This window comes from Acanthisitta chloris, unplaced genomic scaffold (genome assembly GCF_000695815.1).
Source record: "Acanthisitta chloris isolate BGI_N310 unplaced genomic scaffold, ASM69581v1 scaffold5421, whole genome shotgun sequence".
NCBI lineage: Eukaryota > Metazoa > Chordata > Aves > Passeriformes > Acanthisittidae > Acanthisitta > Acanthisitta chloris.
The window spans coordinates 25,804-41,361 of record NW_008656481.1 but is presented as its reverse complement, the minus strand read 5'-3'; the positions used below and the strand labels follow the sequence as shown (position 1 = coordinate 41,361).

General features: G+C 39.0%; 1 protein-coding gene across 1 annotated transcript in view; it reads right to left on the bottom strand.

Annotated features, from left to right (window-relative positions):
- Positions 1–9,976: 9,976 nt before the first annotated feature.
- ELTD1 (EGF, latrophilin and seven transmembrane domain containing 1) overlaps positions 9,977–15,558 on the bottom strand; it is a gene marked incomplete at its 5' end in the record, with an annotated part of 28,586 nt that continues 23,004 nt past the window's right edge. Inside the window, 3 exons of the mRNA XM_009084354.1 lie at positions 9,977–10,152; positions 10,684–10,852; positions 12,450–12,541. Of these exons, the coding sequence (XP_009082602.1) occupies positions 10,090–10,152; positions 10,684–10,852; positions 12,450–12,541 (324 nt within the window). The remainder of the gene's footprint in view (positions 10,153–10,683; positions 10,853–12,449; positions 12,542–15,558) is intronic.

The window sequence follows — 15,558 nt, the reverse complement described above, 5'->3', positions numbered from 1 at the left end:
AAAAAGAGTTATTTGAAAAAGTTTACTTTAAACTTTTGTTTACTTTGCCACATGCACACATACACACACAAGCTAAAAAAAAAAAAAAGCAAAAAAAGACAAAAGAAGAGAGAGGCCCTTTCTTCTTCCACTTTAGTGCTAAGTAGAAAGAAAATAGATTTCTCTTTATCGACTGGTATGTGGTTGGCAGAAGTAAAGGCAAGTTTTCTTAAGGTCATGCCTCTGTGCTCAACTGTGACCTGGAAAAACATCGTGAGAGACAAAGCAGGACTGTCCCATTTACCAAGGACGTGCACAGCAATGGAAAACCCCAAATATCAGTGTTTCTGATCATTCCACTGATATAAACAAACACAAAGCTACCAAAGCCAAACTGCATAATTTTATTCTAGCATAAGTGCTCAATGAATCTTTTTTTCCACTAAATCTCTGTCTCTTTTCTAATGAGGACAAAAATTGCAGTCTGTTTTCATCATCACTCTTTTAAATCTGGAGTAACTGGAAAAGAACTAAAAAAGTTGGCTAAGACAAAAATTCTGACTAAAAAGTGAAGTGGTCTCAAAACAAAAGCCATCACCTTGTGTGAAAAATGTTCCCATTTCTGATTGGTTCTAATGTTTCCATTTGAAACATACTCCTTGATAAGAAGTTAATAAAAGTGTGTCATGAAATACGCAGAGCATTGTATAGAATGTAAAAGAAAAATAGGCTGTTTTCCTGAAGACTTTGTAATAGAATAAGAAAAAGAGACAAAGGAAGATAAAAAGAGATTTCTAGCAATGTATAAGCAGAGGGGGATAAAGCTGAATAGCAGTTGGATTAGTGCAGCATGAGTTTGTTTTTAAAGTACATCCCTTTACTGCACTTCCACCCTCTCCTGTCTGCCCTGCAGCCCTGACCCTGTTCCTCCCTATTTCAAAAGGGCCTTCCCTTCTTATTTCCCTTCTGACCTGCATTCCTCACTGCTGGCTGTAATGTGGCGATAAAGGCACCAGTAAATCCAGCCAGCTTGCCTAAGATCAGAAGATATGGAGGGTGATGTTAGCAAATTAACTGATTGGTATAAAACAAAAGGAGAAAAAAATGTTGTCAGGAAGCTGAGAACTTTTGAACCCATTCAAACAAATAAGTGGCAGAGGAGCAGGCTTGTCTGTTACAGGAATAGCATCTGCAAGAGCCAAGCCAGAACTTGGAAGCTACAATCAGATGCAGCCTCCAAGAGCAGCCCCTGACAGGGGGAACAAAGCTGTTAAGAAAGGGGAGTTCCTGCCTTGCAAAAGGCAGGACACAATGGATACTCCTTGCTGCTGTTTCTGCTGCTTGCAGACCTGTTCTCCGTACCTTCCCATCTGCAACACCTGTAAAGAGGCACTGAAACCTGTTTGTGCACTCCCCTTTTGACTCTGCATTCAAGGGCCCTGGGCTGGTGAAGAAAGTGTGCTGTACTGCAAATAATTGTGGTAAGGCTTTGAGACACATAGACTAATTTATTTAGTACTGTTAACTGGCTTTCCTGCTTCTCCACCTGCACTAAGAGGGTTAATACCTTCCTCCTGGGCTGGTCTCCAGAGACAGTGTTCTCTGTGGCTCCAGATGGCTTTCACAAATCTCCAAAGTTTTGCTGCCCTCATTAGTGACAGATGTGGGAGTTACAATTTGAAATTTAGTTTCCCTAACGTAAAGCAGTGTGAAATCCCAGGAACCCACAGAAGCACTCTTAACTGTGCCAGTGGTACAGATCACAGAAAACATGCTCTCACGTAATGCAGAACATGAGGCTTTATTGCCAAAAGCATGGCTTTCCTTCTCCTCCTTCATTTGTCTCAGAATTCCATTGCAGCCTGCTCTGGAAGGCTCCCAGTTGGCTTTTGCTGCTCCCCTAGAGCCGCAGGTCCCCGAGCCCTGCAGTGTGGCCGCTCGCTGCAGTGGTCATGCTGGTAACAGGCCCAGCCGTGCTGTGTCCTGAGCTGCATCCCACATGCTTCCTGCCATCCTGATGACACAGTGCTGGCCACCTCCCTTAGCCAGAGCCATGCACTAATTCTATCCTGGAGCCAGCCCTGCTAAACATTTATTTCAACTGGCGCCTAACGTAACCTGAACCAGAACACTTCTCAGCCACTACTTTTGTCACGAAAGTGGACAGAATTTTTCATCACCTCCATGCAGCATGCTTGAGAACAACCTCCAGAGCATGCCTTGCTTACAAATTCTCTTCCTGACATAGAAAAGAGAGATTTGAAACATGGCTTCACTCCTAGAGAGGACATTTGCTTTAGCAACCAGCCCATACCAGGCAGAACCTGACAGGTAAGCCCTGCACTGGCATTGCATAGGGCTTGTGGAAGAGACTATTGCTTCACTGTCACTACATAGAGCCTTTCACCAGCAGCTCTTGTGTGCAGAAGAGTCTGTCACTTGTACATTCCCCCATTAGTATGGCTTCAATTTTGCTCTGAGGGAGGAGGCCTAAAATATCCATGCTACAAGGGATCATTTCTGAATGGTCTTGAAATCAATGGTACATAGTAGAGAGAATCTAACTTTTGGGTCATTCAAGTAGTTAAGAAAACATTGACCACTTGAAAGGATAGCTATATAATTATTGTACACTATGTATATGCACAGAGTACATTTCTGTTCATCCTTCTCTGCAACATGCATAGAAAAAATATCTCTGAAACTGATGCAGCCCAAAGTTGTCAGATCCTGAAGGATGCTACTCATTTGAAGTTGACAGCACATGTATTGCATGCCCACAGTGTCTTTCTGAAGAAAACAATAGTTTCAAAGGAGAAAACCCAACTAAACAAGACCATTTCAGCCATGCAACAGTATAAGTAGATGTCACAGGTTCACATGGTGTCCTGGAAGCTGTGCTGAGTCACAGGGTCTTTCCCTGTTCCTCTCTTATTGCAAACTGTTTCCTGCTCTTCCTGCAATATTATGCTGTCTGATTCACTAATCTGTAATATTTTTGTTCTAGAAATGTTGCATACAAACCATTCATTTAAAAGACAGTATATAGGATATAATTGTGAGTCACTTTAAGATTCAGTTGAGTATTTTTACTTTTGTTTAGCTTTGGCTTCCTTGCAAGCTTACTATTTGATGCTTCTCTCATTTTCCCAATAATGTACAATCTGTTTGTGTTAACACCACATCCTGAGCCTCTTTTAAGTGTTACCATGTCCTCTTCCCCAGCACTACTCCCCTTTTCTTTTGACAAATTATGCTATTCAGGTAGGAAATCATGTGGTTTTCTAGACGATAGCTCTCAACTATCCATTTTGAATGGATATTTATTCTTTTATTCCCTCTTTGAAAACTTTACATATTATTGTTAAGACACATTCATGGTTTTGTTTTGTTACCCACCAAGTATCACTGTTTTAACCTTTACAGCCCTGCTGCAGCATGGAGATCCCTTACGTGCTTCAAAGCCAAATGTTGCAGTCCAACCTTCTCAGCTGTGCTGAAGGGTTAGCCTGGGGTCTGGAATGCAACTGCAGGTAGGCTGTGGGTGCTGGGTGCACTGCAGAGGGAGGATCTCTGGGTAGGTATGTCCTCATCAGTACCTGCCAGAGGAGGGTGGACACATGGGCCTGCTCCATCCATTTAGAGAGGGAGTGTATTCATCACTGCTTCTGAGAACAAGGAGTCAAACCACAAAGTCTTTAGGAGTTGATACTATAAGCATTAAGTGCCAATCGTAATGAAGACAAAGTAGAGCTGAACATCAGAAGGAAGATTACCCTTTACTAGGATGTGCACTGTAATTTCAGTGAGGATATACTTTTATCTGCTTCAATGTGACCCACCTACTGAAGAGGTGGACAAGCTGCCTCTCCCTTAGCTGGCATCAATACTAAAAGGGGTTACAGCTGCAGCTAATTTCATTTAGGGCCTAACCCCTTGACTACAGAAACCATGACTTGTGTACAGGATTTTGATGAGTCCTAGCTGGATATTTGTAATTGGTATTTCTTCAGCTCTCTTACACAGTGAGGAGCATATTTTCAGCTTAAGAAGTGTGACCTGATCTTTCATCTCTAACATAAAAGACCTGACACTAACAGGGTTAAGGTGGACACTTGTAAGTGTGGTGTGGTAAGTGACAGAGACAAAATTCAACAATGGCTGAGGAGTGGCAAGAAAAACAACTTCAAGTTCACTTTAAATAAAACCCAAAAGGCTCATAAACATCAGTGAATGAAAAACAGCTAAATGAATTCCACTATCGATAATGAGCAGGAAGCCCAGTGCTTGGGATCATGAGTTTATGCAAATCTGTTATTACTGCAAATTGGCATCCTAAGACCCTGATCATACAACACTTGCACATATGCTTAACTTTATGCACATGAGCAGCCTCATTAACGCCAAAGACTTAGTCGTGCATAAAACTGAGCAAATGCATGAGTGTTTGTAAGACTGGGATTTAAACACAAGGGAGAGAAAACAAATTTACTGTATCATCAACAATTATTTCTGAAACCCATCAAAAGCCAAGGTGGTGCCAGAAGTCTGCATAGTGCAGAAACATTCAAAGAGAGAGAGGAGTGGGATTTTGAAGATTGTTGCCTTTAACTCAATCCATTAGACCCAATAATGGTGGGCCAGACACGGGAGGAAAACATCCCTGGGCAGACTGAAATATAACTGTTTTTACAAAATAAACTGAATTGTCTCTTAAAAAACACAGTTTTCAAACTTGGTTATTGTAAAGAAGAACTCTTTGTGATCAACTTGGATTTGACTAAATTATTCAGCAGTGTCTCACAAAAGTCTTACAAAATTAATTTAAATGGTGTTAGGTTTATGTAGATTCAGAGCTGACTGCAGCATTTATATAAATTGTTACAATAAATAAAAAGGCTTACATTGGAGGGAGGTGCCTATTGCACTGCAGTGAAGAATGATGGCCAGTCTTGAAGCTAGTTTTAATTAGAATACTCAGCAATGCTTCAGAAAGCAGAAGAGCTCCCTTACTTTATGAAACCTGATGAAAATCTGCTTTTTCCTTGGGAATCCAAAAGAGTAAATACAATAAAATTTGAGTACTTACCAGCAAGACAAGCAAGAACAAAGAGCAGTAAAACAACATCTGTAGAAATAAAGCTTCTGCCAAATTAAAAGGGATAACTCTGGAAAAGGAATTCTGGGAAAAGTTCAGCCTTGCATTGGGAAGATGTAAAATAAGGCCTCTACAAAAAATAATTATTGTCATAAATAGAATCAGTCAAAATTAATGTTTATGCTTCATGATAATTTCTGCGTGCTTCTTAAGCTTTTTCCTTTGTTCCAGTTTGAAAAATGTGAGTACAATCTCAGCAGTCAGTCTTACTGTTACTTTTTGGTGTGTATGGATTTTTTTTCATCCTTTCAGTTCTTCTAACCCAGTAGGATTGCTGCTGTCAATTTTGCTGCGTAACAGTAAATTTGATGGAATTATTGGACTTTCTGTGAGTCACATCTTGAAGCAGCAGTTCCAGGGCCTCAAGGTTCCATGTGTGGCTGGATCTGACTCTTGGCAAAGTCTGGTTAGGTCAAGGGATCTTGATTCTCTATAGTGTTTGTTCAGGAGGGTTGTCATGGAGATACAGCGTCCGAAAACGCCAGTCCCATCCTTCACGTGACTGCAGTCTATATGGACAAGCTGCCCACAGCAATGGCCGTGAGGGCTGAGCTGGCAGGAAGCCAGGCAACTTGTGAAAATGCTTTAGCATGTTTGCACTTGACATTTGGGTTGTTTAAATGGAGTATCAGTGCATGAATGCTCAGCTGTTTCCAAGTCTGCATCCATTTTATATAAAAATAGCATCGGAGGGTGGTGGGGGGTGACTTTGGTGAGGTAACATCTTCACTTCTGTAATATTACAGCACAGTAATGAATGTATGAGAACCAAGTGAAAAGAGTAACACAGGCTGGTGCAGGTTGTTAGCCAGGAGCATTCCTTCCACTACCTCTTTTCCCAAAGGAAAAAAAGCTTAAACTTTCTTCATGGGTTAAGTTTTGACTGTTTTATCTCATCTATACAGATTTCAAAGGAGGCAGGAGTTCTCTGTGACTAACTGGCTGTGCTGGTTTTGGCTGGGGCAGAGCTGACTTTCTTCACAGTAACTAATACAGGGATGTGTTTTGGATTTGTGAGGAACACAGGGTTGATAATATGGAGATGGTTTTGGTATTGCTGAGAAGAGCTTGCCCAGAGCCAAGGCCTTTACTGCTTTCTGTACTGCCACACTGGCAAGAAAGTTGGGAGTGCATGGGAGATTGGGAGGAGACACAGCTGGAACAGGTGACCCAAACTGACTAAAGACATATTCCATACCAGATGACATCATGCTCAGTATGTAAAGTGAGAGGAAGAAGGACGAAGGGGAGGACGTTTGGAGTGATGGCATTTGTCTTCCCAAGTCACCGTTACACATGATGGGGCCCTGCTGTTCTGGAGGTACTGAACACCTCCTGCCCATGGGAAGCAGTGAATTAATTCCTTGTTTTGCTTTGCTTCTGTGTGCAGCTTTTGCTTTGCCTATTAAACTGTCTTTAACTCAACCCATGAGTTTTCTAGCTTTTAACATTCCAATTCTCTCATCCTGCTGGTGGGGGAGTGAGTGGGTGGCTGCATTGGCCTTGGCTGCTGACTGGGGTTAAACCACAACACTGGCACATGTCAAGAGTGTGATTATGAACTGGGCTTTAAGGAACTATCATGAAGAACATATAAAAAGCAGCATTATTGGTAAGAAAATCAATGCTGAATGTGTAGCAGCTAGAAAAATCAGCTCTGATAATATTTGTTCATTCTGTTTAACATCAGCATGTGCAATATTGCTTTATATGGCTGGTCAATAAGATGCACGAGCCTGCAAATTCCTGGCTTCAGAGTACCACCATGTTCTGAGCTGAAGATCTGTGACAACTGGAGAGTGAGGGAGTCCAAAAGAAATCTGTGCAGTATTTATCTTGTTTTAACTGCCTACCTGCTTCATTCCTATAGGTAAAGAGCACAGAAGATCTGTTCATCAGCTCAGCTCTAGCAGACTGAACCTCCTGTGATGATAATTAACTCCTAAATGTTGCAGTTTCTTTGAAATACACTTCCAATTCTTTGAGGAAATATTTCTTTCAGAATAAACCTGTCTTTACCTTATTTATTATATTCTGAAGCACACCCTGAAATGTAACACTGAACATGAATTTCTGTTTGACTGGTTTAATGGAAATAATTTCTTCATCAAGCATTTACTTTCAGAGTGAAAGCTTATCTTTTTACTTTTTATCTGTCTTGTCAATCACTGCTTTTTATAAAAAAATGTTTTTAAAACATTTTTTAAAAAAGTTTTCCTGCTGGCCCCACTGGAGGTGTCACATACCTCTAAAAAGCATGTAATCCTAAAAAATGTAGAACAAAATTCCTATTTTTCAAACCAGTCAGCTAGTAATCAGTTGATCTGGCAAAAATATTGCATGAATTTTTTTTTGGAAAAACTGTTCAACTGATACACAGCACTTTAGTGCAAGTTTGCTGAAAAAGTCAGAACTAATGCCAGATTATAATTTTTTCTGATTTGATATTTCATACCATAGATCCATAGAACAATTCAGGCCAGAAGGAATCTCAGAAGGTCATCTCATCCATCTTCCTGTTCAAAGCAGGTATGAGATCAGGTATGAGATCAGGTTGATGGGGACTTTATGCACTCTTAAAAACCTCCAAAGATTTTAACACAACTGCATAAGCTCCCTGGGCCATCCTTTCTTACACTTGACTGTCCTCATGATGAAAAGGTTTTTCCTAATATCTTGCTGAGACCCCTCTTTTCTCAGTTTATGTCCATTGTCCCTCCTTTCTCTGCTGGGCTGGGGCTTGTGTAACTGAGAGCTGCAGCAAATAAACCCTTGAATTTCTCGTCAGTACATCTGGGTGCATTAGGGAGGACAATTGCAATATCCTTCAGGGTCTAAGGCAGTGACTCTAAATGAAATTTTTCTGCTCTCTATGTGCTGAATTAAAAGATGAAAACTCATCTGTGTATGTAAGGAAAACAGACTTTCAGTGAAGATCTGACCCAGAGACAGGAGAGCAGTTTTCCTGTAAAAGGTGTTCTTTCATTACAAAGACTGTTGTAACCTATGATACATTTTATGATATATTTTCTTTCCAAGGAAGTTTTTTCAATCTCACTGAGCATGCTGAAGCCATTATATAGTTACTAGAGATGTTTTGTCCAGAAGAAATTACTATAGGTTACAGTTCTGCAGGAGATTAAAATTGATGTATTAGTAGATATCCTTCTAAAAATACTCTTTTAAGTAATATGTATCTGCATCTCCCCAAACCTAGAAGAATATACAAAACAGCAAAGGAAATACAGCAGATAACTGAGAGCAAATAACATGTAACAATGAGAACTTTTACCACTGTGTTTATTTAAATGAAGGGTAATGTCAAAATGTGAAAGCAAAGCACTTCAGTTTATTCACATATTTTACATTCAAAGGACCCACAGAATTTTTTTTTTTTTTCAGAAAAATAGAATCTTCTTGGGGATTTTAAAAATTTGACAGAGACATGGAATATACTTAATGAAACATGTCGGTGCAGTGCATGGAATGAAAACCTTGTATATATGGGAAAAAGATAAAACTGAAACAAAATTGACTATTACTAAAAAAAGGTTTCCTTTAATATAAATAAAATTCAGAGTAGTGCTTTATTTTAACAGACAACACAACACTGGGATTTATTAACAACTACATATTTACAGTGCCTCACTGGTAAAAATACTGGGCTTCATCTGAGATCCTAGACACTTCCTGAGAAGGCAATGTGGGCACGAGATTGCTCAGCACTTCACATAAGCTAAGTGCTAGAAGGGTGAAATTAAAGCATACTTTTGAAATAGGTAAGATGGCATAGGTGGAACTGTTGATTCATTGTGTTTATGCCCTGATCTGCCAAGGCTTGCACCTCGAGTACTCCCTTTGGTTTCAGTAGATCTCTGTGTACTCCTAGGTTTAAGCACAGGATGTTTCAAAACCAGGAGCCTCAGAACCTCAGAAGAAGACAACTGCTTGACTCAAAGATGCTATGAGTAGCAAAAACTATTGCAATTACATTTTGACATGGTACAGAGGCACACTACCTCGAATTTAAATCTGTATTCTTCTGCATGGATGATTTCTCCCACTTTTGTTTAAAATTTGGTCCTATGAGGTCTGGATTCCAAATATCTCTATGAAGTGACAAACCTGTGAAAGCATCTTCTTCCCACAGCCTCCAAAATCATAGTGCCAGTTTAGCAGATCTCAGTCTTTTTGGCAATTAAATAAAACATGAACCAGATCTTTTTCAAAGTATTCACAAAATAATCTTGCACTTATAAAGTGGCTGTCCCACCATTCTTGTATCAGATCTGACCTCAGCTCTTTAGATCTAAACAGTTCTTTAGAAGTTATAAAAATAAAGGGTTGATTAATATACAAATATATATTTCAGAGTGATAAGAGAATAATATTAAACAAATTCCTTTTTTAATCTACTTTAAATTAAAGAAATGTTTTCAAAAGTCTAGGCTGAAGCAGATCTTTATCTATTGACTCTTTAATGGAACCCATTCCCTGCAGATGGCCACATACAACTAAATATAAGAAGCTCATTACTACAAAAGGATAGTGAACAAGTTTCCACTAGCAAAGCAATTCATAAAATTTGCTGTGCAAGTTGTTTTTTTGTATCTTGCTTTCAAGAACTGCAGATATTTTTAATATGAGAAACAAAGCCTCAGTCATGAAGTCTTGAGCTTCTTTAGAAATTTGCTTCTTTCCCTGGTCTTCATTAATATTTGTTTTGCAATAATCCAGTTTGTTTTGTACACTGTTTGTATACAGCAGAATATAAATGTTCTGCATGAATGCACATGTATGTACAAAACCAGTCTAATTCAGTCAAGAGATATGCCTGTTCACTGGGTCATTTCATACTTTCACAATACCATATTTTGCTGTAATATCCATAACAACATCATGTAGGTTGCTCCTTTCTTCCACTGAGATTCTTATTGGTGTTTTCCTTCCATTTATCTCAAGCAGCCGAAACAGCAAGGAACATTTTTGAACAATCTATAATACTCCTCCTGAATCTGAAATAAAAAATATTGAATTCAAATATTGAATAGATTTATTAATAGGTCTATATTTTTTAAAACTCATTTTATACTGCTCCTGTCACTAGGTGTTTTAAGGTGGGGCTGATTTTGACTTTAGGACAGAATACTGAAGAAAGTATCATCCCATGGTAGTGTGGGTGAATCCTGCTGCTTATTGGAAAGACTGGAAGTGAGTTTTATTGCACATATTGCATTATTTCTTCAGGTCAATGGCACTATAACTAGTTTTACAAATTAGAAAAAAAACATTTCCCATGTTTCATACATTGGTTTTAAAATGGAAGAAATATATGAGAAGGTAGAAATTGGGCAGAGGTTCTGTCACCATTCAAGGCAACAGCAAAATTTCCCATCCTCCCTCCTCTTCTGCATCAATGGCACAAAGATCTCATCCCTTGCTCTGCCAAAAACATTGGCACACAGCACAATTTCAGGGCTGGGCACCTGACTGTGTAGGTACACGAGACTGCCTGAGTCACTTCCCACAAGGACCAGGACACTTACCTTCCTAGACAACACACAAAGAAATATGAAGATGAACATCCCCTGGAATGCATTGAAGATTGTAAAAAGATATGCAGTAACTACGGATCCCTGGACGACATGGAGGACCCCAAAGATCCAGGTAGCCCCAAGGAGGAACAGGAGAGCAAGAGCACCTCGGGCACAGGATCTAGACAGGAAAGAAACACTGTGAACAACATGTGGGCACATGCCACTTCCTTTCCTTCTCCACGTTGAGTGGTGAAAGCTGTCTCAGAAATTTTTTCACAGCTGCAAAGGCCTGAGAGGTGCAAGTGCATGGGCTGCTCTTCAGGGTGTGCTGTAGCACCATGGCATGAATAACCTCACATAATCACTTCAGAAGAGCTAAGGAGTAAAACTGGAGGCCTTAAAACACTGGCTTCTTTAATCTTCAGATGTGTTTTCTCTGGTGTACTGCAGCACCATATGATTTGATTTAAATCTACTGTTAGTGTAATTCCCCAAGGAAAAACATATGTCTGTTATGAAGCATTCCCCCACTTTTCCTCCTCCCCCTTATCTTCCTCAAAAAAAAACCCCAACAAAAACCAGAAAAATGTACAGTATGCTCTTAGGTCAGTGCATGTGCATGACATCAAAGGATTCCCAGGCTGCCTCTCAGGTTCACTGCAGAGGACGGTGCCAGTTGTAAAACCAGACTTTCTTTCTCTTTAAAAAAATAATTTTGTTTTAGAACACAAATACTCTCAAATAGTTCCTGGGTCAGCATATTTATGATTTAAAATTGTAGGAACTGATTTGCTATGATTTTTTTTCCCCAAGATGCTGTAGAGCACTGTTCACAGACTCGAACAAATTACAGCATGTTGTCTTGGAAATGAAGCCACTGATTACTTTCTTATTCATTCTCAACTCAGTCATTGCAGAACTTCCTTTGAACAGCAGACATTTTTAGCACTGTTCCCCTAAAAAGGAATAATTTTCAACTTCATTAGAACCAGGTCACCACATGAAGCTATGAAGGGTGAGGAATAAGAGAAAGTAATCAATCAAACAATTGCTAAATCCTAACTATAAATCTAGCACAATACATTGAAACTGCAGGAGTGTTCCTAAGCAACACAAACAGTAAGTTGTTTTCAATGTTCCCTGTAGTACACTTCAGCTTTTCCTGCACAAACGGTTTTCAAGGTCCCTATAAATCAGTTTTAAAGAGAGTGAGTTGATGGAAAAATCATAGCAGCATGCAAAGTGAAGTCCTGGAGAGAATCTGCTCCAAACCTTCCCCAGTGCTACAGACACACACCATCCTACTGTAGACTTTTTCCAAATAACATGAATGACTCAAATCTCTTATCACTGAATTACTTGTTACTTCAAGGCAAATATTTTGGTTTCATTTCAGACTTCAGTTTTGAAATCTGTTTTGGCTTGCACAGAGGCTGTGGAAAGTACTTAATTAAAAAGGAAAATTTCTTCTTTTACCTTGCTATCAGCCTTTATCTCTGGTTGATATGTGCCACTAATATTCCTTTTACACTTTTTGCCCTGTCCCCCTCCCCCCAGCATTACTGTACAAGGTATTGCTCAATGGGAATGATGACTGCAAAATTTACTGCCAAATATATATGAGGGATTAACAGAAAAAAAGCATAAATCAAAAAAATCTTTCTTTTTGTAGAACTCTTTCAGGAGATTATACTGTTATTTTTGAATACTTACCACCATCTCTGTCTGTATTTAAACTTACTAAAGGTAGAATTTGTATTAAATGGCAAACTTACCTTATATTTTCATAACAACTAACTTCTGGCTTTAACATTGCAGTGTGTCGAAATACTTTATAAATAATCACTCCAAAAGCCAACAAATTAACCTGGGGGAGTGAAGAAAGGAACTTTTAGTTCAAACCAGGATGCTTTTGAATGTCAATAACTGTTAAACATTTAAATGAAACAAGTCAGGTAAAGTTTCTGTGTATGTGAAAACTACAGAATCCAGTGCCGGAAAGGGTAAAACCCCACCCTGTTCTGCTCCCCTTCTATTAAAAAACATGAGCTCTACTCTAAACACCTATCAAACAAAGTTGTAACTCTACATTATCTCAACAGTATCACTACCAACAGTCTGCAAATGTCGTATTGATTGGAAAGGAAAGGAAAGGAAAGGAAAGGAAAGGAAAGGAAAGGAAAGGAAAGGAAAGGAAAGGAAAGGAAAGGAAAGGAAAGGAAAGGAAAGGAAAGGAAAGGAAAGGAAAGGAAAGGAAAGGAAAGGAAAGGAAAGGAAAGGAAAGGAAAGGAAAGGAAAGGAAAGGAAAGGAAAGGAAAGGAAAGGAAAGGAAAGGAAAGGAAAGGAAAGGGAAAGGAAAGGAAAGGAAAGGAGAAAACAGGAGTGGAGAAAACCAAAAAGCCCCTTGTCCCCATGGGTTTTCTACTGTACTGTATCACTTAGATCTTGACAAATGCGTGTCTTTTGTTGCTGAATAACATTAATAACATCATATGTTCTGAGGTCTTTGGAGCGCGAAAACTTTCAAGAGGCACAAAAAACTTTGAGGTTTACACAAAGAATTTTTAAAAATCTAACCTTGGTTGAAAGACTTCTTGCTGCGTATCCTCTCATATTTTTCATGTTTGTTTCATAGATGAATAATTTTGGTATTTTTATTTGAGTTTGAAACAGAGAGCAACTAAAGGAAGCAGCATTGCAAATGATGCTCAATTATGGTTCTGAACCTCTGTTTGCTCAGCTAGGCTTCACTGATCTTTGATTTCAATTTATATTGCATTCCTTAAAAAATGTGGATGGTTTCTTTCTTGCTTTTTAAAACAAATTGTATTTTGCTTTGCAGCATTTAATATCAGAATCTATTTAAAATGTTAGCAAATGAACCAAATTTTTGCCGGTCATCATCCAGACACTATTTGTAGATCCTTTGTTGTAATCTCTTGGTTGGTTCCTGTGGGCTTCCAGCTGTAGGCTGAATGGAATTAATGCCTTCCCCAACTTGTTTCTCTAGAAAGATTGTATGTTTTTTCTTCCCACTATTTTTTCTTTTAGAAAACAACCACAAAAAACCCCTCAGCAATGAAAACAAAAGGCTGCTGTAGGAGCACAGCATCGCTTTAAAAGGAATCACTTTCATTTGTTAACACTCGTTAGGTATGTCTTTAGAACATTTTTGTTGTGTCAAGGGGGAAGTATCTGATATTAAAGCAGGCTCTGCTTTAATTAGCTGCATGCTCATACTTTAATACAGCATAATATATTTACAATTTGATAAGACAGGAGATAGAGCTGATTAGCAGTTTAGGGAATTAATCCTTAACAGAATACCTTGTACTTGCACTGATCGTGAGAGCTATTCTGAAGCTCCTTATATTTAAAATTGTAATCTATGATATCTCCTAAACCAGCAATTTTTCAAAGTTAATTATAAGTCAGTCAGCAGTTGTGGATAATTATATGCATACTTACTTTTTATCTTATATTTGTTGGTGAATAATATATCAAATAACTTAGTGCGCATACTGTAATCTGCATAACCCACCTAATGTACTTATTAATCTGAAAAAGGTAGCAGGAAATGTGATCAAAGTCCCATGAGCATGGAGAATACACATTGCTACTTCTTCAGAAACTGCAATTGAGATTGCAGCACAAACCCCACGGCCAACCTTCCCTTCTGCCAGCCTCACCATGATCACTAATGTCAATGAATGCCTTCCTATTGCCAGTAACACGTTCTGTGAAAAGCTCTAGGGGCCAAACCTGCTTAATTCTTTGGCCAAATAAACAGCTGCAGAACTGGTGAGGTTTTGCTGAGCAAGAATGGGGTGGGCAGTGGGCTCCATTTCTCTTTGTCCCACTGGGGCTCCTTTACACAAATACTATTTGCACTGTCCGTTGCACAGGATAATAGGATTTGGCCCTCTGCATTAAAGTAATACCCATTAACTATGATCTTTTCATTCATCAATCCATTCTAGTGGGAATAATCTGTATGTATCAGGGGAACAGGAGAGGTTAACACTGGCTTCTCAGAGTCAGCTGCCTGAACACAATTATTGTACAATACGTCTCAGGTAGCCTCACAGGAGGTAGTGTTACAGGGTAATGAGAGTGAGCTTAACTTCTGAAATACTCAGTCATTTCCAAGATTTATTAAAGTCTTAAGTCAGTTTTTGCCCCATTTTTAAGCACTCCATTAATAAAAAAATATCTATAGCAAAGTGAAAGTGCAGACTGCCTTTACACAGTGTTCAGTGCCTCAAACCAGTAGTTTTTAGGCAACATAGCTTTTTTTTTTCCCCTTTCAATCTAAGTTAGAGGTCTCTGGAACTGCATTTTTTCCTCTGAGGGAGGGTAAAATGGGTAACAACTAAGTAGTTTTAACTGTCCTGTGACATAAAAATGCAGCAAAACTTGAGGGAAAACAATAACATGAACTCATGGGTAAATCCAGAGGAAAAGCTGGCTAATATTAATAATGTGGCAAGTGTGGCCTTTAGAGAGAACTGGTAATGCAAAGGTATCCTAAACTTAACGTATTCTTCTTCCACCTGATACTCTGCATGTTCTTTGCCATGAACATACCAGTAGCCTCAGCTATTTATGGGAAATGTAAAATAAAAAGTTTGTATTGGATGGCTAGACTGAGTAGGAATACTGAGAAGTTGGACTTGGCTGCACTAAAGGGGAAATATAAGCGATGCCCCCAAAGAGCCATATGTATTCCAACAAATGGAATGGGAAATCAAATCACCTAAAATGCCTGGCCAAAGATACAAGCACTTAAGACATTTGAATTTGTATCCAAAAGTGAGATTCAAATGAGCAGAAATTGAGGTAGTAGGCTGGAAAAGTAGATTTACTGATAGACACAAGGAATCC